General features: G+C 43.6%; 2 protein-coding genes, 1 long non-coding RNA gene and 1 pseudogene across 5 annotated transcripts; 3 read left to right on the forward strand and 1 right to left on the reverse strand.

The window, feature by feature from the left end:
• LOC136466183 (alpha-amylase type B isozyme-like) overlaps positions 1-28 on the forward strand; it is a 1,711-nt pseudogene extending 1,683 nt beyond the window's left edge.
• A 32-nt stretch (positions 29-60) lies between these two features.
• LOC136467825 (uncharacterized) lies at positions 61-2,386 on the forward strand. The gene is made up of 3 exons (XR_010761641.1): positions 61-994; positions 2,203-2,271; positions 2,354-2,386. It is a non-coding gene; the product is annotated as an uncharacterized lncRNA (long non-coding RNA).
• A 7,452-nt stretch (positions 2,387-9,838) lies between these two features.
• On the forward strand, positions 9,839-13,482 carry LOC136467826 (replication protein A 70 kDa DNA-binding subunit A-like). Of its 2 annotated transcripts, none has more exons than XM_066466615.1 (2): positions 9,839-10,711; positions 11,557-13,482. In XM_066466615.1, the coding sequence occupies exons 1-2, from the start codon at positions 10,431-10,433 to the stop codon at positions 13,223-13,225; spliced, it is 1,950 nt and encodes a 649-aa protein (XP_066322712.1). In that variant the 5' UTR covers positions 9,839-10,430; the 3' UTR covers positions 13,226-13,482. The 2 variants fall into 2 exon arrangements, with proteins under 2 accessions (XP_066322712.1, XP_066322713.1); XM_066466616.1 differs by having other exon boundaries at positions 10,435-10,802.
• Positions 13,483-13,613: 131 nt separating this feature from the next.
• Positions 13,614-19,077, reverse strand: LOC136467827 (uncharacterized). 2 transcript variants are annotated; one of them, XM_066466618.1, is made up of 9 exons: positions 18,701-19,077; positions 17,192-17,351; positions 16,912-17,077; positions 16,649-16,710; positions 15,492-16,439; positions 14,852-14,965; positions 14,409-14,660; positions 14,276-14,332; positions 13,614-14,147 (listed from the first exon to the last, which is right to left on the reverse strand). In XM_066466618.1, exons 2-9 carry the CDS (start codon positions 17,291-17,293, stop codon positions 13,974-13,976), a joined length of 1,875 nt encoding a protein of 624 aa, XP_066322715.1. In that variant the 5' UTR covers positions 17,294-17,351; positions 18,701-19,077; the 3' UTR covers positions 13,614-13,973. The 2 variants fall into 2 exon arrangements, with proteins under 2 accessions (XP_066322715.1, XP_066322714.1); XM_066466617.1 differs by having other exon boundaries at positions 17,192-17,358.
• Positions 19,078-24,983: the final 5,906 nt, after the last annotated feature.

Here is a 24,983-nt window from a genome sequence, read left to right on the forward strand (position 1 = left end):
AAGTTTCGAAGGAGAGACGCTGCCATAGGTGAATGTGAGCTGTGTGACCGTGCTGCCCCCTCTGCTGGATCATTGGCCACTGCCTTTGATGAAATTTCATCAAACATAAGCAGAAATATCAGATGCCTAGATTAGGATATGGGGGATGAAATCCATGTGGTATAAATTAAAATAGAATCAGCAAACTGAAATCCATGGAACATCTGAATCTTCAACGCAATCCAGGCCACGGCAACGAAATTGTCAGCAACAAAGCTATTGGATATATTGCAGAGTTTTATGTTCTGAGTTCTATCATCGAAATTATCTGATATATGCATAGGTATTGATAAAATGTGCAAGTTTGAGCATTGAAAAACCGGATTATCAATCATTTCAGATACTGAGTTCCAGACGATAGCAAAAATGTTTTTTTATTTTTTAAAGGTTGGTATAGCTGGATGATTTCCAATTTTTCCTTTATTATTAGGACCTTAAATATACGTTATATTGATCTTATGCTTTTGATTTGTAGAACTTTGACAACGAAAGTAAATTTGTGTCGAACTAAAGCTGCTATCTCAGCTGTATCACAGTATAATCAGAAACACATCAGATATGCTATGCAATTCTTGGTTTCAGACATCCTCGTCTTCTAGTTATCTTCACCAGTGGAAGCAGTGTACTATAAGGCCAAACTTGTAAGATGGTGATTGCAAGTAAAGGGAGATGAAGAATCTTCTGAGGTTGCCCATACAAAGCTAGTCCTAATCCAGCAATCCTATAATATATAACTACCTAGCATCAAAATATAATACTACCCCCGACTTAACTAAAAGCTATGCTATTTTTCAACACTAAGCTGTTTTTACCTCAGTCCTAAATTGATGTTGCTGTATGCAATTTACAAGGGCAGATAACCTCTCATCAATACACTGAACCACCACTTGATCAGGCAAGCAGTTCCTCAGATGTTGAAGCTCTGCAAGAGTTTGAAAGCACACGGGGGACACAGGTCATCACTATTCAGAAGTATGCCATTAAATACAATCTCAAGTGATCAACACAAATGATTTTAGAGGTGCGACACACAGTATATGTACCTCCTAGTTCACATGGTGCTGCCCAGGCACATCTTCAGTGATTTTTTTTTCATTCTGCAAAATTCAACCACCAAAGTTTTTTAGTCAAGAAAAAGGCATGTACCAGAGAAAGATCTCAGTGATGCCAGATAAACTTACAAGTTAAGCATGAGAGGTGTTTCAACGTAGAAATGGACTGAAACTTTGGTATGGTTTAGTAGATTCTAATGAATCAACGACCAAAGTTTTCTATCAGTTAAAGAAGCCCTTCATATGCAAAGTATAACTGTCCGCTAAAGAGAGGTAAACCTTGTAGTCATTTGATCGAGCATATGGTGGGTGTCGTCCATGGCACTGTCCCTCGCAGCTGCTGGGGCATTAGGCGGCGCCGGTGCGTGTGGAGGCGGGACGAAGGCTCTAGAATGCAGCTCATGTGCAAGTGTTTGTACCGTCCGATCAAGATCCATCGCCCCAGAATCTCCTAATGACGTGGCCCAATAAAATTGCAGAGCTTGGCTCTGATTTAGAGAGATAGAGATTGTCGATCCATAACACAGGTTTCATGGTTTCTTATAACATTTTGCTCACGTTAGTGACAAAGGAGCAGCAATTCAGGAACATAGTATCCAGGAGGAGGTTTACTGGCTCTCAAATATGTGGAGTCAGACAGTCAGTATGAGAATTCTTAGATTGTATACACATTACAGTAATCTTATATTGGTTGTAGAGGGGGAGAGTGATTTTCACTACAAATTTGAGTGCTTGGTTATTTTTAACATAGTTCACTAAGAGAATGCGAGGAAATAGCTAGATCCATATATGTTGTGTCGTGTAGTACTAAGAGAGAGTGAGTTCCATGTAGTTGCTTAAATGCTTCTTATTGGTAGTATTTATTTCTCTTTTGTGAAAAAGTCACTGTAATCTTTCACTGGTTAGTCCTTTAGACATGATCTTTGCCTCATGTCAGTATGTCACTAAGTAAACCTTGGCACAAGGATTTAGTTCAAGTGGTTGATTTCGTTAAATCCTGTCATCATCAGCTTGTTACCGCAGTCTGTCCCTGAAATTGGCTTAAGTGACGTTCTCCTTTGTTTTCATACCTTGAACCTGATTAAGTTGTTATTTGTGTATCTTGTACCAGATTTCAGGACGAGATAAGTTTTTGAAGGTCATAGAGTTTCTTCGCCGACAACTTCATCAAGATACACTGGTAGGAATATAATTGTCAGTTCTATGAGAATTTTATCTGTGACACTGGAATTTTACTGAGTTGTTGTCTGTGTTGCCAACAGTTTGTCTATATCAACAGTGCATTTTCGCCAAACCCTGATGAACTGGTAATTGACTTGTATAATGTAAGATTCTAACTTATATGTACTTGTACCAAGTTTTACCTTGGAAATTGATATCTATGCATACATTTTGTTCGATATGCTATCTCCACATGTATCTGTACCACTTTGTCACAACTTGCAACATCCAAACTTGAATTTCTTTTAGTAATTGGTTTCAATATATGTTCTATGCTCTATACACAAAGTCTGGGAACTAAAAATAAAACTTGGGGCCTTTGCCTTATGATGAAGCAAGGTTTTATCCTAAAAATTCATAGAGCATTCCCCTCTTCCAAACTGTCCGCTCATGATTTAATGATTCGTATAGGTTTTCATCTGGAAACAACCACCACCGTGAGTCCTGGCATGTTTATTATATCATTCCTGCCAGTTAGATTGATTTCTATCACATGAACTTAATTATTTGTTGATTTAGTATAGGTTTCATCTGGAAATAGTGGCCACCTAAGGTGCTGGCCTTGATTTCAATTCTTATGTTTAGATTCCACATCTGTTTGTATGGCATACAGCCAAAGAAGGCAGTTAACCATCTTCTTACATTACACTGCAGAACTTTGGAATTGATGGGAAGCTGGTGGTAAATTATGCTTTATCAGCAGCATGGGGTTAAGGCTGAGCTTGCAGCAAAATGGGAAAAAAGGAGACCATTCTTCATGGCTATTGTAAATCACATGTAGTTTTAGTGTTAGTCAGATTCTGTAAATCTCTCTATAAAGCTTATGCATATTTCATAATCACCAAAACATATTTTTCTCCTTCCAACGATTCTACCAATGCTCCCCAATACTGTTCCACACGTGACACACCACAGTTGGTGCTCGTGGTAATCGCTTTCTGATTTGTGTAATGCATCGATGAAGATGGTGGATCGGAATGTGAGAATCGTGGTGTACCTTTCTGTGTAACCGTAGATCTGGGTAAGGCTTCTCACCTTAGCGTAGTTGGGCCGCAGCAACGTAGATGCCAAGTTCACCCTGGATGTCGCCTCGTGGACGCTGGTGCACGGCACGGTGGTGAGGAGGCGAGGTGATGATCCAGTGGATCGGTGGAGACCCTGTAGAGGCGACGGCGGTGTGGTGGGGCATCCCGTCGCTGACAGCACACTGTAGATCGGATTAGGGTTTCTATTGGTGGGATCATGGCGGCTCAGACCAATCTCGTGACTCGAGCCGTGATCCCCACCTATCTTTATATGTGCTGTGCGATAGGGGCTTACCAATCTATTAGGGTTGGGCGCCTCCGATCAGGGCGCAGAGATAAGGGCCCAATAGGCCGTTGGGCCTATTGGTGGAGATCAACTAACATTCTCCCCCTTGATCTCATTCCATCTTTCAATTTCATATCATTTACTTTTGTTCATTCCATTACAGATTAGCGTATAGAGCATGTCTCATCGTCACGGTCCATTACCGATAGATTTAACAGCTACAACACACTACTCTGTTCTGAAATAGATACTTATCTTTGGGTCTTCTTTTGTTCAGGAATTTTAGGCTTTCCCTTAAACCCATGCTAGCTACATGTTCTCTGAACACGTTGGGTGGTAAGCCTTTTGTAAACGGATCCACGAGCATCTTTTCTGTACTTATATGCTCAAGACTTATGACTTGATCCCGGACTTTATCTATCACAACATAATACTCTATGTCAATGTGTTTGGCAGCATCACTTGACTTATGTTGTGAGCATACTGTACTGCCAGATTATAATCGCAGTATAACTTAAGTGGTCTATAGATGTCGTCAACCACTTTCAAACTGGGTATGAACTTCTTTAGTCAGTTCACCTGCCCCGTTGCCTCATATCACGCTACAAACTGTCATACATTGTGGACAATATAGTGACGGTTTGTATTTGAGCTTTTCCATGAAATAGCTCCCCTTTTCGAGAGTGAATACTATCCCGTTGTGGATTTTTTATCATCTCTCGTATAATCAGAATCTGAATTTCCCACTATGTGGAGTGAATCAGATCTTCTATACGTCATCATGAGGCATTTCGTTCCTTGCAAATAATGCAAGACTTTCTTTACTAATTTTATTGTTCTGTTCCAGAATTGCTCTGGAATCTGCCAAGTAACCCGGTAACAAATGCCAAGTCAGGGCGCGTACATACTTGAGCATATTGTAAGCTTCCGACAGCTGAAGCATATGGAACCACTTTCATTTGATTGAGCTCATATTGGTTCCTAGGGCATTGAAAATCCCCATATCTGTCGCCCTTGACTATAGGAGCAGGTGAGGGACTACATTTGTGCATACTGAATTTCTTTAAGATTCTTTCTATGTATGCCTTTTGTGACAGTCCTAATACCCATTTTCTTCTATCTCGGTGAATCTCGATCCCTAGAACGAACGAGACTTCACCAAGATCTTTCATATCAAGTTTTGAGGACAAAACTTCTTTGTCTCCTGTAGTAGACTGACATCACTACTAGCAAGTAAGATATCATCCATATATAGGACAAGAAAGATAAACTTTCCATTCTTAAACTTTGTATAGACACAATTGTCCTCTACATTCTCTTTAAAACCCAAAATTCTTTATTGTCTGATCAAACTTCAAGTACCACTGTCTTGAAGCTTGTTTTAATCCATAAATGGATTTCTTTAGGCGGCATCCCATTCGTTCTTTTCCTTCCATGACAAAACCTTTCGGTTGTGCCACGTAAATATTTTCCTCCAAGTTTTCGTTGAGAAATGTCGTCTTTACATCCATCTGATGTAATTCTAAATCGTAATGTGTCATTAATGCCATTATGATTCTGAAGAAAACTTTACATGAGACTGGAGAAAAGGTCTCATTGTAATTAATTCCTTCTCTTTGCATAAAGCCTTTTGCCACAAGTCGCGCTTTATATCTCTCTATATTCTCTTGAGAATCAAGTTTTGTTTTGTAGACCCATTTACAGTCTACTGTTTTGGCTCCTTTAGGAATTATATCCAAATCCTAAACTTTATTGACATTCATTGATTTCATTTCATCTTCCATGGCCTCAAACCACTTTGATGAATGATCACTACTCATGGCTTCTTCAAACGAGGTGGGATCATCCTCCATTTGAAATTCCTTAGTATTGTACACTTCATAATCAGCAGGAATAGCTAATTTTCTAACTCTTTGAGACTTTCTAGGAGCCTTCATATTTGGCACATCTTCTGTTTGAGGCTGTTGTTGCTCCTCCTCATATGTGGCAATAGGTTCTATAGGATCCTGAAGAACAAGTTTCTCATCGTCATTCATTGTTGCCACAGTATCTAGCACTGTCGGTGCAGCGACAGCAGGTAGTGAAAAAAATGGCTCATGAATCATTGGAGTGGGCGCATACACCCGCTTCACTTCAAGGTCAATTTCTTGAGCTACCATGCTTCCCTTCATCAATTCATCCTCTAGGAAGACAGCGTGTCTCGTTTCCACAAACTTTGTATATCTCTCTGGACAGTAGAAAACAAAAAACTTTTGATTTTTCTGGGTAGCCAAACAAATGGCAACTTACTGTTTTAAGATCTAACTTCCCAATGTTTAGGTTAAATACTTTAGCCTCAGCAGGGCTCCCCCACACACTTAAGTGTTTAGTGAGGGTACTCTTCCTGTCCATAACTCATACGATGTTTTGGACATCGACTTACTTTGTACTCTATTGAGAATATGAATGTCAGTTTTTAACGCCTCCATTCATAAGCTCAACTGTAAGGTGGAGTAACTTATCATACTGCCCACCATATCCATCAGGGTACGATTGATTCTTTTAGCTACTATATTCTACTGAGGTTCGCCCGGTGTAGAATACTGGGCTACTATGCCATTCTTTTAGGGTATGCCGACCATAGTACTCCCCACGGTCAGATCTGACTATCTTAATCTTTAATATCTTAAATTTATCCAATGCTTCTGTTTTTTCTTTGATTGGATAAATATAGCCATAATGAGAGTAATCATTTATGAATGTTATGAACGAATCATAACCATCCACACTCTTCATAGGAAAATGACCACAGATGTTTGTGTGAATAATCTATAAAATTCCTATGCTTTGTTTGTCATCTTTTATAAATGTAGCCATAATGGGAGTAATCATTTGTGAATGTTATGAACGAATCATAACCATCCACACTCTTTACAGGAAAATGACCATAAATGTCTATGTGAATAATCTATAAAATTTCTACGCTTCGTTTGTCATCTTTCTTTACATACTTTCCTTTTATGCATTCTGAGAGCTCTAATGGAGGAAGAATATTATTCTTAACTAGTCTTTCTATTCTCCCCTCGAAATATGGCCTAAACAACAGTGCCATAATTTCGACGATGCATCGCGAGCTCTCTTATGCCATCATTATTAGAGTAACACTTTGTCACCAGCTGCTTTATCAGCTGGGTAGCATATGTCTTTGAAGAGCCAGTGAACTGACTCTTTATTGTATCGAGGTACTCGATGACCGTGTCACACTCTGGAATTGAGCCCACAATTACAGGCTCAATCGTGTTCTTTATCACAGTTAAACATTTCTTGTTGGCAGTGACACACTTCCTATGCTCAAGGGCATATAACATCTTTTGGGATTTAAAATCCCTCTCTTTAGTTGCCTAAACGACATCAGCCTCATTTGTCTTCCTCACCGGTGCCATAGACTCAGTGGAACACGGTGAGATAACTACCTAGTTCACCCTAGACAAGATGAAAACCAGGACAAACCTTTTCTTAACATAAAAATAACACCATTTGCATGCCTTGATTCCAACGTTGGTCAAAATCAAAACATACAATTGTTCGTATACACTAATTCTACATCATCGTTGGACAGAAATAAAATTAATGCATAAATCATTAACTTTTACAACTGTTCTCATACACTAATTCTACATCACGGTTGGGGGGAGTAAAATTAATGCATAAATCATTAAAATCATGATATTGTTATTAACAACGTTGGTCAGAAAATAACAACATCATAATCATGTCAAATCTCTTTTTCTCTAATTAAATACCACATTGGTTTAAAATAACTGGAGAATAAACAATTTCTTTAGCAGCGAAAAAACTTTTTTTTCTCCAATTAAATATCACGTTGGTACAAATTAACTAGAGAATAAACCATTTCTTTAGCAGTGGAAAACGTATACTCAATTTCTTCAATTTTACCCACAGAGAAAAAATACTTTTTCTATTTTATTTAAGCCATTAATCAATTTTCAGGAAATAAAACCTTTACTGGAAAATGAAAAACAAAAAAATGACTCAAATGCTCACTATTCTTTCGGCCTGGCCGTCAAAACAGCCCGGCCCATCTGCCTTGTGCGACGCCCGACCGTACCCAGGTCGCACCTGGGCCTGGGCCGGCAAAGCCGCTCGACCGCGCGCGCCCGCGTAGGCCGCATCGCTGGCCCGTTCAATCTCGGGCGTCCGATGGAGATCGACGGCCGCGCGTCGATTTCGCGCGAACAAAACCACGGCCGCGGCCTCCGATCGGAAACCCTAGGCCATTCGCACTCTCTGCTTCTCTCTCTTCTTCGCCGCTCTCTCCTCTCTCTACCTCAGCGCAACCAGCCGTGACCGAGTGAGACGAGCGGCGAAACAGTGGACGCAGCGAGCGAGCGGCAGCCATGGCGCCGTCGCCGGCCCCCTCGCCGGCGCGCGTGCTCCCCAATGGGTGAGCACGCCGTCGTCGAGCAGCCTTGGTCGCGCGCGCCCCCTTGGCCGAGCCCGGCAGAAACATCTCGCCCCCCCCGGCTCGGCCCTCTTCTCCCGCGCCGGTGAAGGGTTCGCCCGATGCACAGCGAGGTCTCTTTCTATTCTCTTCCTTTTCTTCTTCCCCTTCAGATTTGAGTTATTCTTCTCTTTTCCAAACTGGTGTGGGGAATTAGGGTTTGGATCTTCTTTTGATCGGTTCTTTTCTATTTATACCGAATCTTTCTCTTCCCCTTCTTCATGCGAGTTAGGGTTAGGGTTTAGTTGAATCCTATTTGTGTTTTCTTTTGGTTTGATTCGAGATCTCCAATTCGGGTTTTCTTTTGGTTTGATTCGAGATCTGCGAGATTATCCCCTTCCCCTCTTCCCCTTCTTTTCTTTTGAATCTGCTTCTTTCTACGGATTCAACCGATTGAGGTACTAGGGTTATGGTTTCGGGATTTGCACTTTTCTTTTGATTTTTTTTTCTTTTTGGAGTTCATACGAATCGCTTCCCTTCCCCTTCTTCATTCGAGTTAGGGTTAGGGTTCGGTTGAACCTTTTCTTTTGATTTTTTTTCACGGTTTTGATTTCGATTGGGATGAGGATGGGTTAGTTCATCCGAATCGTGTTCACTGTTGTTCTTCCCCTTCACCCAGTTAGCGTTAGGGTTGGGGAACCACTGTTCTTCTTTTCTTTTACTCCTTTTCTCAGATCCGAACTAGATCTGTTCTGTTCTTGCCGTGCGCCGGTGAGAACGGCGGTGCGACATCTTTTCCCTACGCAGTGGCGGTGGTGACCGGGGTTCCAGTGACGTCCGCCACCCCCGGTCCCTTTTCTCTTTGCTTTTACCCGGTTAGGGTTAGGGTTACACACTGGCAACCTCGCTCTGATACCATTGTGAGAATCGTGGTGTACCTTTCTGTGTAACCGTAGATCCGGGTAAGGCTCCTCGCCTTAGCGTAGTTGGGCCGCAACAACGTAGACGCCAAGTTCGTCCTGGATGTCGCCTCGTGGACGTCGGTGCTCGACACGGTGGTGAGGAGGCGAGGTGGCGATCCAGTGGACCGGTGGAGACCCTGCAGAGGCGATGACGGTGTGGTGGGGCATCCCGTCGCTGGCAGCACACTGTAGATCGGATTAGGGTTTCTATCGGTGGGATCATGGCGGCTCAGACCAACCTCGTGACTCGAGTCGTGATCCCCACCTATCTTTATATGTGCTGTGCGACAGAGGCCCACCAACCTATTAGGGTTGGGCGCCCCCGATCAGGACGCAGAGGCAACTGCTTTAACAGCTTCATTATTTTGACTCCATTTGTTCAGTAAACATACTGTTCTCCCAATTTGCCTAAACCCCGACTCTGTCCTGAAGTTCTTACACTCTTGGTGATGAGTTCATTCGTTCCTGTTCGTTTGAACTTATCAGCCGTAGAACAGTATTTTTCTCTCGCAACAAATCAGTTTCAGACGGAGCCAAACAGTCTGGAACCGATCGGTTCCTTGGGTTCGCTAATGTGTATTTTGCAAGATTTGTTGCAAGCTACATGCTCGACGCTTAGAAAGTCACGACTTTAATTTAGGTTCCACTTCCGCATCACCAAGACTGTAGTAGCAGCTCATTCTCCTTTACACGGAGGGAGTAACGCCTTGTTTAGTTCCACCCTAAATTTTCAAAAAGTGCTACAGTACCTATTACATCGAATGTTTGCGGCCCGTGCATGGAGCATTAAATGTAGACGGAAAAAAGCTAATTACACAGTTTGGTGGGAAATTGCGAAACGAACGTTTTGAGCCTAATTAGTCCATGATTAAACACTAATTGCCAAATAAAAACGAAAGTGCTACAGTAGCCCAAATTCCAACTTCCTAAAACTAAACACGCGCTTAACTTTTTTTTTGTCGATAGTCGATACAGTTGCCGGAGTTCACTTCTCACCGCACCGGCTTCAGCCTTCCCCTTCCACTGCCTACTGTAGCTCGGTCCAGAAGAGCTGCGGCCTGCGCACCCGTGACGTCAGCGCGCAATACCTGCCGTTCGATGCACCCATCGTACTTCCGATCCGACGGCTACTTCTATTCTATCCAAGCACCAGCCATCAGCGTGACTTTTTTTTTCCCCTTCTTCCGGAAGAAGGCGCGACGCCATCGAACCGCCTCTCCCCGTGTCCTGTACCATTGCCCCTCCCCTCATTTCAGCCCCCACCTCGAACACTCGAACGCTCGAATCAATCAATTTCCTCCTCGCCTTCGTCCCGCACGCTTGTCGTCCAACCGCTCCCACAGATCGAGGCCGGGAGGAGGAGGAGGAGGTGGTGGGTAGGGTCGCCGTCGCTCCGAGTCTGCGATGGCGAGGGCGAAGCTGACCCCGAACGCCGTGGCGGCGGCGATGGCGGGAGACACCAACCTCAAGCCGGTGGTGCAGGTCGTCGACCTCCGGAGCATCGCGGTCACTGGGGGCTCCAGGCTCAGGTTCCGCGCCATCATCTCCGATGGCGTCGCCACGGGGCACGCGCTCTTCGCCTCGCAGCTCTTCGACCTCGCGCGCTCCGGCGTCGTCCGCCGCGGCTCGGTCGTGCAGCTTCTCGACTACATCGTCAACGACGTCGGCTCCAACTGGAACAGAAAGTATATCTCCCCTCAGGCCTGCGAGGCATAAGAAATTGGGTCCAATTTGTTCGGTACCTGCGATTATGTGCTTGTTAGTTCCATCTGGTTGGTGCGTGAGAGTTGCATTCCGTTTGATTGGCTGTTGGCTTATGGCTTGGCCTGCAGTTCGAATTGCCAGCGTATGTATTCATGCATTCCGTTAATGTTTGGTTCAGTGGATCTGTTTGCTCCATCATTTTAATTGGTCCTCATGAACGGTGTTGCTGATTGAATTGAGTCTATACTTGCCTCTTATTTTTTTTGTCAGAATAGACTAAACCATCATAGTAGTTATGTTCAAGTTGGTGCTCACCAGCCATGAATGGACCAGAATTTTCTTCTTCATGATGAAATCGTAGCATGTCTATGGTTTGGTATCTAGCTGTCCAGCTGTTGTCTTATCAGCCACATACAGTGTTTTTCTCTCCCAACAAATCAGCCGGCTTATCAGCCGTAGAAATTTGGGATAATGGTTATGTTTCTAACCAAATTGGCGCTCACCAGCCATGAATCAATTAGAAATTTCTTGATGATAAAAAAGCTAGCATCTCTGTGCTCCGGTATCTGGCCTTGCGACTAATGGTCAGTGACCACTTATGTCCATTTGAATGGTGAGGCATTCCTGTATGCAGTTTTAATGCCTTCGTTTTGTTATGAATTGAATATTTGCTAGGCAGCTGTCATGTTTGGAGTCAGTTAGGTTCTAGTTTGTTGATCGTATCATGTGATGGGATTTGATCATTGTACTTTACTTCTTGTGCTGTGGTTATGCACGGATTTTCAGGTTTCTATTTGCTCTTCTGATAAGCTGATTGTTATCACAGGGCTATTGTTATTCTGAACATGGAGGTTCTTGCTGCAGAGTGTGAGATTATTGGAAATCCAGCACTACCTCCTGATTCTGGAGATTCTAATTCCATGAGAGAAGACCAGTTTAATGGAGCACCTCAAAATGGTTCAATGGCAGGGAGTGCTTTGAACAAAGTGGCAAGGCCCTCTGACAATGCTCAAGTAATCCAGAGATCGATGGCAGGGAACTCTTTGAACATGGTCCCTAGGCCAAGTGACGTCTTCCAACCAACAGTACAGCCATCCTATCGCCCTGCACCCAAGTACAGAAACCATGGCACAATCATGAAAAACGATGCTCCTGCTAGAATAACCCCCATATCTACTCTAAATCCTTATCAGGGCCGCTGGGCTATCAAGGGTCGAGTAGCTGCCAAAGGAGAGATCCGCCGGTACCATAATGCAAAAGGTGATGGCAAAGTGTTCTCTTTTGACCTGCTTGATTCTGATGGTGGTGAGATTCGGGCTACATGTTTCAATACTCTTGTTGATCGCTTCTATGAAGTTGTGGAAGTTGGTAAGGTCTATGTGGTATCTAGAGGAAACTTGAAACCCGCAAGGAAGGACTACAACCATCTGAATAATGAGTGGGAGATTTTCTTGGAATTTCAGTCGACTATTGAACTTTGTCTTGATGAGAACAGTTCTATTCCTGCCCAGCGGTTTAGCTTCTCTTCTATTGATAAAATTGAAGATTCAGAGAACAATGCTATTGTTGATGTCATTGGTGTTGTTACATCTGTCAACCCTAGTACTACAATACAGAGGAAAAATGGTATGGAAGCTCAGAAAAGGACCATCACCCTGAAGGATATGTCTGGTCGAAGTGTTGAGCTTACCATGTGGGGTGACTTCTGCAACAGAGAAGGCTTGCAGCTGCAAGAAATGGTTGAATGCGGGGCGTTTCCTGTACTGGCTGTCAAAGCTGGAAAAGTCAATGATTACAGTGGGAAGTCTGTTGGCACAATTTCTTCATCTCAACTCCTCATAAACCCTGATCTTGCTGAGGCTCATTCTCTCAGGCAGTGGTTTGATTGTGGAGGAAGAGATGCTTCTACTCAGTCCATATCCAGGGATTTTACTCCTTCAGCATCAAGGAATGAGATCCGAAAGACAATAGCACAGATAAAGGATGATGGTCTTGGAATGGGGGACAAACCCGATTGGGTCACGGTGAAGGCTGCTGTTACATTCATCAAAACCGACCCCTTCTGCTACACAGCTTGCCCCAATGTGGTTGGAGACAGGCAATGTGGTAAAAAGGTGACAAAGTCTGATTCAGGCAACTGGCTATGTGACAAGTGCAATCAAGAGTTTCCAGAGTGTGATTACAGGTATCTCCTGCAGTTGAACATTCAAGATCACACGGGAACAACTTCTGCGACAGCATTTCAAGAGGCTGGACAGGAGCTACTTGGTTGCTCAGCACGAGAGCTCAACATGTTTAAAGAGAACGAAGATCCTCGCTACACAGCTGTCTTGATCCATTGCTTGTATCAGAATTATTTGTTGAGGCTAAAAGTGAAGGAAGAACAATACGGCGACGAGCGACGAGTGAAGAACACTGTGGCCAAGGTGGAGAGGGTGGATCCTTTGGCTGAGAGTAAATTTCTGCTTGATTCCATTTCAAGGTTTATAGTATGAGAGCTTTATTCTTACATCTATCAACTGCTGGTAAATGTGTTGCTCGCTTAGAAGTGGTAATTTGTATCTAACTCTCCCCACTCACACGCCCGGTGGTTTCTTTGGCGAATAGAATTTTTGTGTGTCTGCCAGATACCTGCAGCTTGGAGCTGTGTTCTTTCATAATTAACTGAACGCATGTAACTGTAGGTATGAAAGTTCTGTTTAACTCAGCTACTTTGTGGTTACTATTACTTTGGTTTAGTTTGATGTAATCAGACATTCCTATTGCTCCAACAGTGCGCATGAATCAACCATTTATGCGCCGGAGGAAACGTTGCCTTTTGCCAAAGCAATTTATTATAAAGCACAAATGAAACCAGAGACCTGTATTTACAAGGGAATTAGGAGTTCCCATTGTAATGCATCGCAAATACATGTGCTAGATTTACTCTCATTTTCCTCTTATTAGCTAGATTTACATGTGCTCTTAAATTAGGTCCTCCTGACACGTTCTTTAACTGGTCCTTGTGCCACAGAGACGTCTGCCCTTTACAAAGATAATATAGCAATATTTTCTGGACGGCTGATTTACACATGTTCCAGCACAGGAGAAAACGTGCATTGAGGGTGTAGAGAACAATACGATGGATAGCGTGGCTACACCAACTTTGTATAATATTTACCCATATATACCACATCGTCCAGAAGCGTACACCTAACTAACTAGTGCTTTCCTTTACCCTCCTCTATATCTGCATGACAAGGATCACAAAAAACCTGACCCTTTTCCCTGTAGAACCTTGCTGTCCTGCCCAGAGAACTTGACAGGGGCTGTGAAGCCACCCCCTTGCAACTGCAGCTCGTTTAGCTCCTTCACTCGCAACAAAATGGATGGTGGTATTGGTATGATGCAAGGGTTAATCTTCCGCGGACAGGCACCCTGTTAAGAAGAGTTGAAGGAACAATCAAACATCAGGAAGCAAATAAATGCAGGATAAACGATGGGAATAGATAAATAACAAAATAAATAACAGTGCTCATGTGCCTTGAAGAGGGACAAGTGATTACGTCTTTTTGTGCCGGAAGCTGTGTCTTGGTTGCTCTGATCAGGTTACGCCATTTGTCCTGAATAAACAGCAGGTTTCAATGTTTGATTGGAAAATGAAATCGCAGTAAGTTTCAGCTGTACAAGCAAACACACCTTGAGATCCACTGAAGTGCGGTAAGAATATGAGGCAAAAGACAGTTTTCTAATCTCAGACCACTTGCCAGCTCCGAACCGAGCCACACCATCAACCAGCTTCACGACCTCACACAATGTCCACGCTCGATGATGCTTCCGCGTTAAACCCCGCTTTATTTTAGGCTTGGCAACAGCACTGTAAACCTTTGCTTGTAGGTTTCGAACCCCTTTACTATCAACTGCTTCTATATGCCCTTTCTCAGAACTTACCTGACAGTGGGTTGAGAAGGAAAACCGAGTTAATACATGTACAGAACATGGTGGAGAAGGGAAAACAAGTTAATACATGTGCGGAACATGCAAACCTGCAACTGCTTCTACATTTCCATTTACTTGCTTAGCTTCTAAAGCTTGCATTTACTTGCGTCAATTTGTAAACATGAAAAAGGCATATGGCGTACCTTTAGTGGAACTTCAGGTGCTTTCCTCAGGTGGTTTCCCTTGTCACCATCCTTCGCTAATATCATCTCAACTGCTGTCTGAATCCCTTTAGGTTCAACTGAGGGTTCCTTATCCTGTTATAAAAGGTAGCGAGAACAAGTTTAGCAAGGAAATACAAGACAACCAAAAATGTCCAATAATGTATGTCCCAATTTACTACATCCATTTTAGTTTGGAGCATGGCACAGCAAGCCTTTCATACCAATCATGAATATCAAATGCCTACAACCACATCAAAAAATGCATACAGGGTTTTAAGGGTAATCAAAATGAGATAGGTTTTGGATGAAGAAAAGAACAAAAGATACCATATTGGAACTAGGGCTAGAATATTGAAAAGAAAGTTAGGGTATGTTTTTTTGTCTTATTGATGGGGCATGTTGAAAATTACAGAGCCGAATTAAACCAAAAAACTTTGTGCAAGTGATTATCATTCTGAGAAATAAAGCTGGCTAATGGTGCAGTATTAGCTGAAGGCACTTCAGTAAAAGAGATAAGGAATGGACATAATTCGACATCTGTCTTGTTTCATGATAATAATAAAGGACCATCAAATTGGCCAAAACTGTTAAAACAAATGATTCATACGTAGATTATTACCACAAATGAAATGAAGGCCTTCCTAGGGCGCCCCCTTCTCATCCTTGAAACGTAAGGAACATGTACACTAAATCCTCCAAGGGTATCCTTTCTAGTAGGATAGATTGTGCCCAGAGAATCAGCCTCATTGAAAGGTGCAACCCGCAGTTTCATTAACACTTCATCATGTGCAGGCCTTTTTGCTGGTGAAGAAATTTTTACAGTGGAGTCATGAGTCTCAATGTCTGATAGCTCCTCTATGTATCTTTTTGTTGGCTTTTTAGTTCGCTTGTTAGTGCATTGCTCGCCTAGCAGATTTCCTTGTGGTTCATCATTATGGATTTGTACTCTTTTAACTCTCTTGGAAGAATCTTGCTGGTCCTCGCTCTGATAGTAAGAGCTAGATGGTGAGTCCCCTTCGTTTCCTGGATATATAACTAGAGAAGTAGCTCTAAGCCCAGTCTTAGCTCTTTCATCCATGGCTGATATATCTTTTTTGGTATCCCTGCCAACAATTTTGCAGTCTTTAACTACACAACCTGAACTTGGAACATCATAGGAATTAGTCAAGCCCATTGTAATCCGTCTTTTGAGCCATATCTTGTCTTTGACAGTAGTCTGCCGGCCAAATGTGGCTCTAAATGCCTCCTGAAGTTCTCTAATAGTAAGATCATCCAAACAGACTTCTCCTCTTAATATGGAAAAATCAGGCATGGAACTATTAACTCCAGAAACAGATGGGTCTGTAGATGTGTCGCAAACAGGTCTTGAGCAGGCATCAGCCTTGTCTTTTTCAGCACTGCAAGAGTCATTTAACACTGTCGATTTTGTAGTCTCAGTTGAAGCATTGTCCTGTCGAGTGACGTTGTCCCCTTGTTCTGGAAGCAATTTATCTGAATGCTGACTGTGAATAACTCTACACTCTGAGGAAGGACTAAGGGAATCATCGAATGACTGTAATCTGTTTTCCTGTGCAATTATGTTGATCTTAAAGTTGAGTTGACTTGAATATGTACAAAAGTAGTTTCAATTAAATTTAACATTATATATAGCAAAATTTATTGAAGCAAGGCAAATTGAACTCTCAACTCAAAATTCTACAAAAAAGCACTATCTAGTAGCACTGACATATTATGGCAGATAAGATAGTTATGCCGAACAAGAGACAAACAATATACCTCTAAGTTGGTGCCCAATTTTTGTGTGTGTACTTCTACAGTCTCCAATTTGGAAGATCCATCTACATAAGTTCAGTAAACAGTAAACATCAATCGAAGTCAAAGAAGTTGAATTAATAAAGGAATCTTGTGAATTTCTAGGCTAGCAGGCAGTATTCTAATGAGACAGCATAAAGTCCTGTTCTGTAGAAATAGAAGTGATACCCAAAATAAAATATGTAACAAAATAGTAATTCATAGCTGAATAATTCTATTGGCATCACCTTCCAAGTCAGGCTTCTTCAGTAACATGCAATCATTGTTGAAAAACTCTTCCACATGGCCTACATCTTCAATAGGAGGAAGATCAACCTTCTCATTATGAAGGAAATGTTCAAACTGCAAAACATCATCCTCTGTAGCAGGAACAAGTGTTCCATCACCTTCAACCTGAACATATTTAAAGCAAGTGTTTCTCAAAGCGAGTAAGCATCTAGAAATGTCCTGCTATGTTTTCTATATTAACATGTGGCCGGCAAAGCATGTAATTAACTAAGAACTTACCCGAACTAGTTGATAAACCACAGGATCAGAAGTGCCTTTCTTTTCAAAGTCATTCTCTTCACTTTTATTAACTAGAGTGTCATGTGAGTCGTCCACTTCCATAGATAAGTGCAAACTTCATCCAAAGCTCGTAGCAATATAAACACGCAAGTATTAAAACCTATATTCTGCAAGTGAATTCAAAATTATAAATTCATAGGATTATAATCAATTCCATCAATCCCAGAACAAACAAAGATACACAATGTTATAACACATGTGATGACTAATTCTGGGTAAACAAACGAAAAATTGACATTCTGAATAAAAAGGAGACAAACAAAAGGATGTGGTTGATTACATACAAATTATTGCAAGATGAAACAAAACATAGCTATGTGCGGGTGTTTGGTCATTGTACATCGGTTTAATGATCACACTTTAATAACTAGGTCCAAATCAGTGAAGGTTTGATTAGATGCATTTATGAATCACTAAATCAAGAACGTAATGTTGAATAGTTGATAAAAGAGAATGCAGAGCGAAATCAACATGTAATTACCCAAGGAACAAGGATTGTTGCATAATCCTTGTTTCCACAATCTCAATCTTGTGTTAGACAATGAACTTTGTAGTAAAAAGTGAATTCTTGCATTATACCAAAATCCCATGCTCTTGATACGAATAGATTGGTTAGGCAGAACTAGTCAATCATGCATCATGCATGCAAACGGTACCACAAGACATTTTTAGTGAGTTTCTCAGCAACAAACCACAGAACCAGTTGCTCCTAGAAGATAAAATGAACTGAGAGCCAGTGTTATGTAAGAACTAAGAAACCTGTCCTTAGGCAAAACTGAGAACAACAGAAGGATCAAGCACAAAGCAGAGTCGTTTGCAAAATTAAGCTTATCCAAGTTTCACTGATTACAGCTATGTACCCAAAATAGTAATTCCCACCATTAAATTCACATTATAAACCATTAGCGGGCTCTAAACCTGTGTAAGAACTAAGAACTCGTACATTGACCATGGATTCCCCGTGTATTTACCACGTACTATATAAAAGTAGACATAGAGACCGAGTTATGGAGAGAGAAACAAAATCCCCACCAAAAAAAAAACCCAATCCCAACGAAATCGGAACGATCATACTAAATTGGGACCATTAATAACAAGTACTACAAAATTGCTCTGCTAAAGCCGTCAGAATAGAAATTCCAATACATGGTTAAGCTGAACGCCTGAACCGAACCTTTTTCGCCTCACACGAAACGCACAGCAAGCACAAAGGTTCCAGCATAAAAATATTCACTAATCCACAAGCACATCAAAGCCCTGGAGCAACCACCATCAACAAAGCTCCGCCAACGCCACACGGCACAAATTGGGGCGCAAGAACACACCAACCAAGCAGAATCCGACACGTCTGACCGCACAGAACCCAAATTGAGCCGCGCGCACGGGAAGTAACCGCGGAAAGCGTCCCGAAACGCCATCAATCAAGCGGATCGGAGCGAAAGGACTCACCAGTCGTGATCAGCAGCAGCTCGATGCATGCAGCATTGCCCCGACCGCCAGAACCGAGGGACCGATCAGGCCGACAGGCCCCTCAGCCCGCTTCGCTCCGGGCAGCAGGAGGGGGGGAGTTCGTTTCGTCGCGATCTAGAGAGGAGGGGAGGAAAAGGCCGGGGCCGTGGGCGAGGCCGTGGTTGCCATCGGAAGGAGGAGCCCAGGCGAAGGGGATCTCCCAGCCGGGGGAAGGGTGGCAGTGGCAGAGCCGGCGGGCGGCTGGGATGGATCCGGGATGCGGATCGGAGGTCGTGCGCAGACGGGGGGAATGGAATGGGGAAAGGCTTCTCGAGCACGTAAAGATTGGCGGGTGAGTGAGCCGAGCGGAAGCGGACTGACTTCCTCGAAAATCCGGGGGCGCGTAATGCGTGGTGCGGTCTTGTGTTGTGTCTGGCTGTGCGCTGGCGTCTGTGACCAACGTCACGTATACTATAGTTACCATCGGTATTTTTTCTTTCTTTCTTCTTCCTGACATGAAACTGTCGTTCTTACTTCTCGAGCAGTCAAATAATTAAATTTTAATTGAATATATAAAAAATATTAATATTTATTATGATACATAATTAGTATCATTAAATGCATCACTAAATATATTTTTATAACAAACTTATTTGAAGATATAATATTGCTATTTTTCTATCAATTTAGTTAAATTTAATAAGTTTGACCAACCTGAACCGTAATGCTATACTGTTGTTTTAGGGACGGAGGAAGTATACATGTACTCTACTGCATCAAATAAATTCTTGCGATGTGGTTTAACTTTTTTCCGTCAGACTTAGACCTCTTTTATGAAGCTTTCAGGGTTTAGGCTTCACCTCGTACCATATTGTTCATGTCACTATTACTATTTACTAGTACAGTAGATCGAGCTACTTGTGGTACACAAATAATATATGCCACAACAAAGGCTCCGTTCGCTTCGCTGAAGCAAAAACACTGTTCTGGATGATTTGTTGTGAGAGAAACACTGTTTCGGCTGAAAAAAGAAGCTGAAAAGTACGGATTATAAGAGAAGCGAACATGACCAAAATGAAGTGTAGGCCTATGTCCAAGCGTAAATGTAGATCTATTTTCATTTTCATTTTCATTGATGGTTCTCCTAAGCCAGCCGCAGCGAGTGTCTTAAGACGTAATTGTTATAAATGTTGATTTCTAAATGTGCCTACTTAAGATGTTTATCTATAAAAATATCTATGTTTATAGTGGAGGCTTACTTAAGCAATCTTATTTAAAAAATCAGTTTTCACATGCAGATATCTTAGTCTGACGCGGTGGAAACATCTAAGAAAATTTTTAAGGCGCACGCTCCTCTTACTCGAAACTTTCGCTTGGCAAAAGAGGATGCCGGACGATAAACGCAGTGATCTTTCTCGGATGGCGACCCAGACGCATGCATCCTGTATTCATCCATCCTTATCTTTCTCCAAGTAATCACTCATCTTACCTCTCTCCCACGATAGCTCGATCTATCTCTCCGTCTCTCTCTTATTCTATCTTCTCTTCCATTCATCTACCTCTCTTGTTTTATCTCCTCTTTTCCATGGTGCAAGGAGGCGCGGTGCACCGGCGGCACATCGAGAGCGCGGGCTATAGAGCACAGGTTGTAGCACGTGCGGGTGCGGCATAGCCTAGGCGACGCGACCCTGAAGCTCCACGACAACACACAGCCGCTACTCCGCGTCTCCCACTCCGCCATGGCCGTGGACCTCCATTCGCCTAGGCTCAGGTCTTGTTTGGCACAGCTCAGCTTCACTAGTAAAATTGTTTTTTTAAATAATTTTATAAGCAATTTTTTAGGTGAAAGCTGAGTTATTTTGAAAAACTATTTGGTAAAATAGCTTCACCAACAACTTCATGTATGGATGAGAGAGAAATGAGGAGAGATGGGATAAGCTACTTTTTTCATCTTCATTCCACTCATGTCTTTGTGAGGGGAGGAGAAAACAGCTTCACCCATAAAACTATTTTGAAAATGAGTGTTTAAACAATATCAAAAAAGTACATTTTTGCCCTCCAACTATGGCTGCAGTTTGTTTCTAGCCCTCTAACTCGAAAACCAGACACGCGCAGTCTCTTAACTCTCTAAACCACTTAAAATTGCCCCTGGACCCGGCGCGACTACGGTTTCCGCCCAGCCAACCCACCACGACCGCTGTATCAGCCCATCCACTTGTCTCGCGGCCCAACTACTCCCGCACTTCCCTTGTCTCGCGTCCCAACTACTCCCATACTTCTCTCTCGTGCTCTCGTTCCTTCTCCAACACCAAACCCTAACCCCTTGAAAGGATCAAGATGCCCAAGAGGGGGGGTGAATTGTGCTAATTCTAAATTTTCTTGTAATAATTAAAGTATACGGTTAGCCCAATTAACCCTTTGTGCCTAGAAAAATGTTTCTATTAATCTAACGCACAAAGGACTTATAACATATGTTTCAAACTTACTCTAGCAAGATAATTCTATGAATGTAACAACAAGTATTGAATTGCTCAAAGTAAATACTCAAAGTAAATAGAGAGAGAGGAACACGACGATGTTTTGCCGAGGTATCGGAGAGTCGCCACTCCCCACTAGTCCTCGTTGGAGCACTCGTGTAAGGGTGTAGCTCCCCCTTGATCCGCGCAAGGATCAAGTGCTCTCTACGGGTTGATTCTTCGACACTCCGTCGCGGTGAATCACCCACAACCGCTCACAACTTGAGTTGGGTCACCCACAAGCTCCGCCGGGTGATCACCAAGCTTCCAATCACCACCAAGCCGTCTAGATGATGGCGATCACCAAGAGTAACAAGCATGAACTCTCACTTCACCATGCGAAGCCTAATGAGAACGGTGGATGCACACTTTGCTACTCTTGATTCACTAATGAGGCTACTCTCTTGAATTCTCAAATCTCACTCACCTCACTAGGACCTTGCTCTTCTTGGCACTCACAAACGTGTTTCTCAGCTGTTAGAATAAGCAAAAGTGACTCCACACACGAGTGGAGCTTCTATTTATAAGGCAGCCTGAAAAACGAACTGTTATATGCCTCTACGGGGTGACCGGACGCTCCAGTCATATTGACCGGACGCTCCGGTCAGTTTAACCCGCACACCAGTGATTAAGTGTTGATCGGACGCTGGCAGGGTCCGATCACCACTGACCGAACGCGTTCGGTCGCATTAAACCCTCACTGGAACCATACTGTACTCGACCAGACGCTGAACCCCCAAGGACCGGTCAGTACTGACCGATCGCGTCCGGTCGCAGAATTCCTTCTCTGGAACCTTACTGGAGTCGACCGGACACTGGCCCTCTGAAAGGTCCTTGTTGGTTTTGGTAATTGAGTGACAACCTAGGTGGACTAATTGTGTTTATGTGAGATACACAGGTGATTAGTCCACAGGTACATGTGTGTGAGCAACATATGCCATGAAGGTGAAAATGGCTTGGAGATGTTGCAAAAGCTCACACATGTGATGATAAAGGAGCTTAAATGCACATGAGACATGACATTGAGTCATGTGATCAAGGTGGAGAAGATCAAGACAAGACTTGGCTTGATGGACCGGTTGCAAGCGTGAAGGGCAAGTCGAAGGCTTTGGAGTGATGGACCGCGTGGCGGTGAAGCTTGAGCAAGACTTGACGCCGATGGACGATGGCAACGGTGAAGAGCAAGTGAAGTCAAGATCGATGAACCAATATGATCACGTGATGATATGAAGTGGATCATATCATTGTTGATCGTGTTGGTGCATGTGTTGCATCGACATTGGAGGAGATGGAATGGAATGCACAAGGCAAAGGTATAACCTAGGGCATTTCATTTCACCGGTCATAGGTGTGTAGAGAAGTTTATGACCGGGTTTAGGATAGATGGCCGTACTATCAAGAGGGGCAAACTTGTTTGCATATCGGTCATCTAGTGCCACTCGAGTGATCTAACTTTGCATTGTCGCTAGGATCGAGTGGCGTGGCAAGTTGAGTGGCTAACATCCTTTGTGAAATGATTGTGAAAATGCTAACACACATACACATGGTGGTGTACACTTGGTGGTGTTGGCACATTTACAAAGGAGGTGGTGTTTGCAGGGGTGAGATGGGTTTGGGTCTCTCTCTCCCTCCCGCCGACACCAAAGTGCTAACCACCAGAATTTGCATCCGGCGCAATAGAAAATAGACATTCCATTTTCCCGAAAGCGCCGAATCCCGCCTCACAAGCTCGGCGGGATTCGGCGCTTTCGGGAAAATGGAATGTCTATTTTCTATTGCGCCGGATGCAAATTCTGGTGGTTAGCACTTTGGTGCAAGGGTGAAGAGAATGGAGAAGATGCTGGTGTCGGTCAACTGACCGGACGCTGGATCTGAATGCACCGGACGCTGGCAGGCTGCGTCTGGTCGCGCTGACGTGGAGTGTAGCAGTAGCTGGAGAGTGACCGGACGCTGGCTGCGTCCGATCACGTTCGACCGGACGCGTCCGGTCATGCTCGGGAGCTTACTGGAAACGACCGGACGCTGAGGGTCCAGCGTCCGGTCAGTTGAAGTTGCTGCGTCCGGTCAGGTCAAGTGACCGTTGGAACCAGGACACGTGGTCGTCTGCGGGCGACCGGACGCTGAGGTCCAGCGTCCGGTCAACACGACCGGAGCGTCCGGTCGGCCCGACCGTTGCCCAGTGAAGGGGTAACGGCTAGTTTAGCCCTTGGGGCTATAAATAGAAGTGGCCTTCGGCCATGGCTGGTGTTGAGCACCTCAAGGGACTTAGTGTCCATGCTTGTGAGTGCTTGGGAGCCCTCCATCACACATATACTTGATAGCGATCATCCGATTGTGTGAGTGAGCGATTCTAGTGCGATTGCATCGTGAGGTTGCATCGAGTGGCACTAGGTGATCGAGTTGCAAGCTGGTGGTGCTTGTTACTCTTGGAGGTTGCCACCTCCTAGATGGCTTGGTGGTGGTCTCCGTCGAAGCGCGCAAGAAGCTTGTGCGGCGCTCCGGAGAAGTGCTTGTGAGGGGCATTGTGCTCGCCCCGCGGGAGCCACGAAGAGCAACTCTAGTAAAGCGTGTCATTGAGCTACCCTCACTCAAGGGGTAGGTTCTTGCGGCGCCCGACGTGCGGGCTTAGCGGGTGATGCTAATTAGCCGCCGAACCACCAAGTGAGCGGTCGACACAACGGGGACTAGCGTGTTGGCAAACACGTGAACCTCGGGAGAAAAATCATCGTGTCAACCTTATTCTTCCCGTTGGTTTGCATCCCCATTACACAAGCTTGCAATTACTTTTATACATATTAAGCTTGTGTAGTTGCTCTAGTAATTAGATTGCTTGTGTAGCTTGCTAATTACCTTCTTGCTTGTGTAGCATAGAAGTAGCTCCCTTGCGTGGCTAATTTGGTTTTAGTAACCTTGCTAGTCACATTGTTTAGTTTGTGTAACTAAGTATTTGCGCTCTCTAATTAGGCATTGGTTGTCTTGTTATTGAGCATTGCTAGTGAGCTTAGTTAGCTTTGTGCTTTTGCTTACTAGCATGTGTAGGAGCTCCCTTGTTGCTTAAAGTACTAGTGGCATAGGTTTGTGTAACCTTGCTCCTAGAATTGTTTAGGAGAGCTCTAACTAGCCCGGCACCTTTGTTGCATAATTGTTATCTTTGCAAGGTGCTAGTGAACATATATAGTGGGGTATAGTCTTGGCTAGACCGATAGTTTTAATTCCGCATTTGTATCGGTTAGCCGACGCGATTAATTTTAGAAAAGACTATTCACCCCCCCTCTAGTCCGCCATCTCGACCCTTCACCCTCAGCGTCCGGTCACTCGACCAATCAGTGTCCGGTCGCACCGAACGTAATCTCCTTGGTCAAATGAACTGACCGGACCCTGCAGCCAGCGTCCGGTCCGCATTTGACCCTCCATTCACTTCCAACTCTCGATCATATGTGAATAAAGTTCGCTCCAAAGGATCTTAGACATATGTAGGAGCTACCTAGCGCTAGTTTTGACAAGTGTGCACCACACCTAACTCACTAGACTCATCTAGGTCAAGCTACCCGTCCATACCCCCCTTAATAGTACGGCCAAAGGAAAAAACAAAGTCCTAAACTACTCTAAGTGTCTCTCCAACTCCAATCGACACTTAGAACTAGTCATCCTTAACCTTATCGTCCATCCTTTGAAAACCGAAATGATTTCCATCGTAGGGGCATGACCACCTTGATTGCCCAATCGATCTCCATTACCATGACCTAACTTAATTGCCTCTGCAAAAC

The sequence above is a fragment of the Miscanthus floridulus genome, chromosome 7 (assembly GCF_019320115.1).
Source record: "Miscanthus floridulus cultivar M001 chromosome 7, ASM1932011v1, whole genome shotgun sequence".
Lineage (NCBI taxonomy): Eukaryota > Viridiplantae > Streptophyta > Magnoliopsida > Poales > Poaceae > Miscanthus > Miscanthus floridulus.

Excerpts from the sequence above, each read along its gene's own strand:
- LOC136467827 (XM_066466618.1), bottom strand. The coding sequence starts at position 17,293 with ATGGAAGTGGACGACTCACATGACACTCTAGTTAATAAAAGTGAAGAG. Across the intron at positions 14,966-15,491 it reads AGGCCTTCATTTCATTTGTG|GATAAGGAACCCTCAGTTGA; the intron begins GTAATAATCTAC and ends CTTTTATAACAG. Across the intron at positions 14,661-14,851 it reads CACCTGAAGTTCCACTAAAG|GTAAGTTCTGAGAAAGGGCA; the intron begins GTACGCCATATG and ends ACCCACTGTCAG.
- LOC136467826 (XM_066466615.1), top strand. The coding sequence starts at position 10,431 with ATGGCGAGGGCGAAGCTGACCCCGAACGCCGTGGCGGCGGCGATGGCG. Across the intron at positions 10,712-11,556 it reads GGCTCCAACTGGAACAGAAA|GGCTATTGTTATTCTGAACA; the intron begins GTATATCTCCCC and ends TTGTTATCACAG.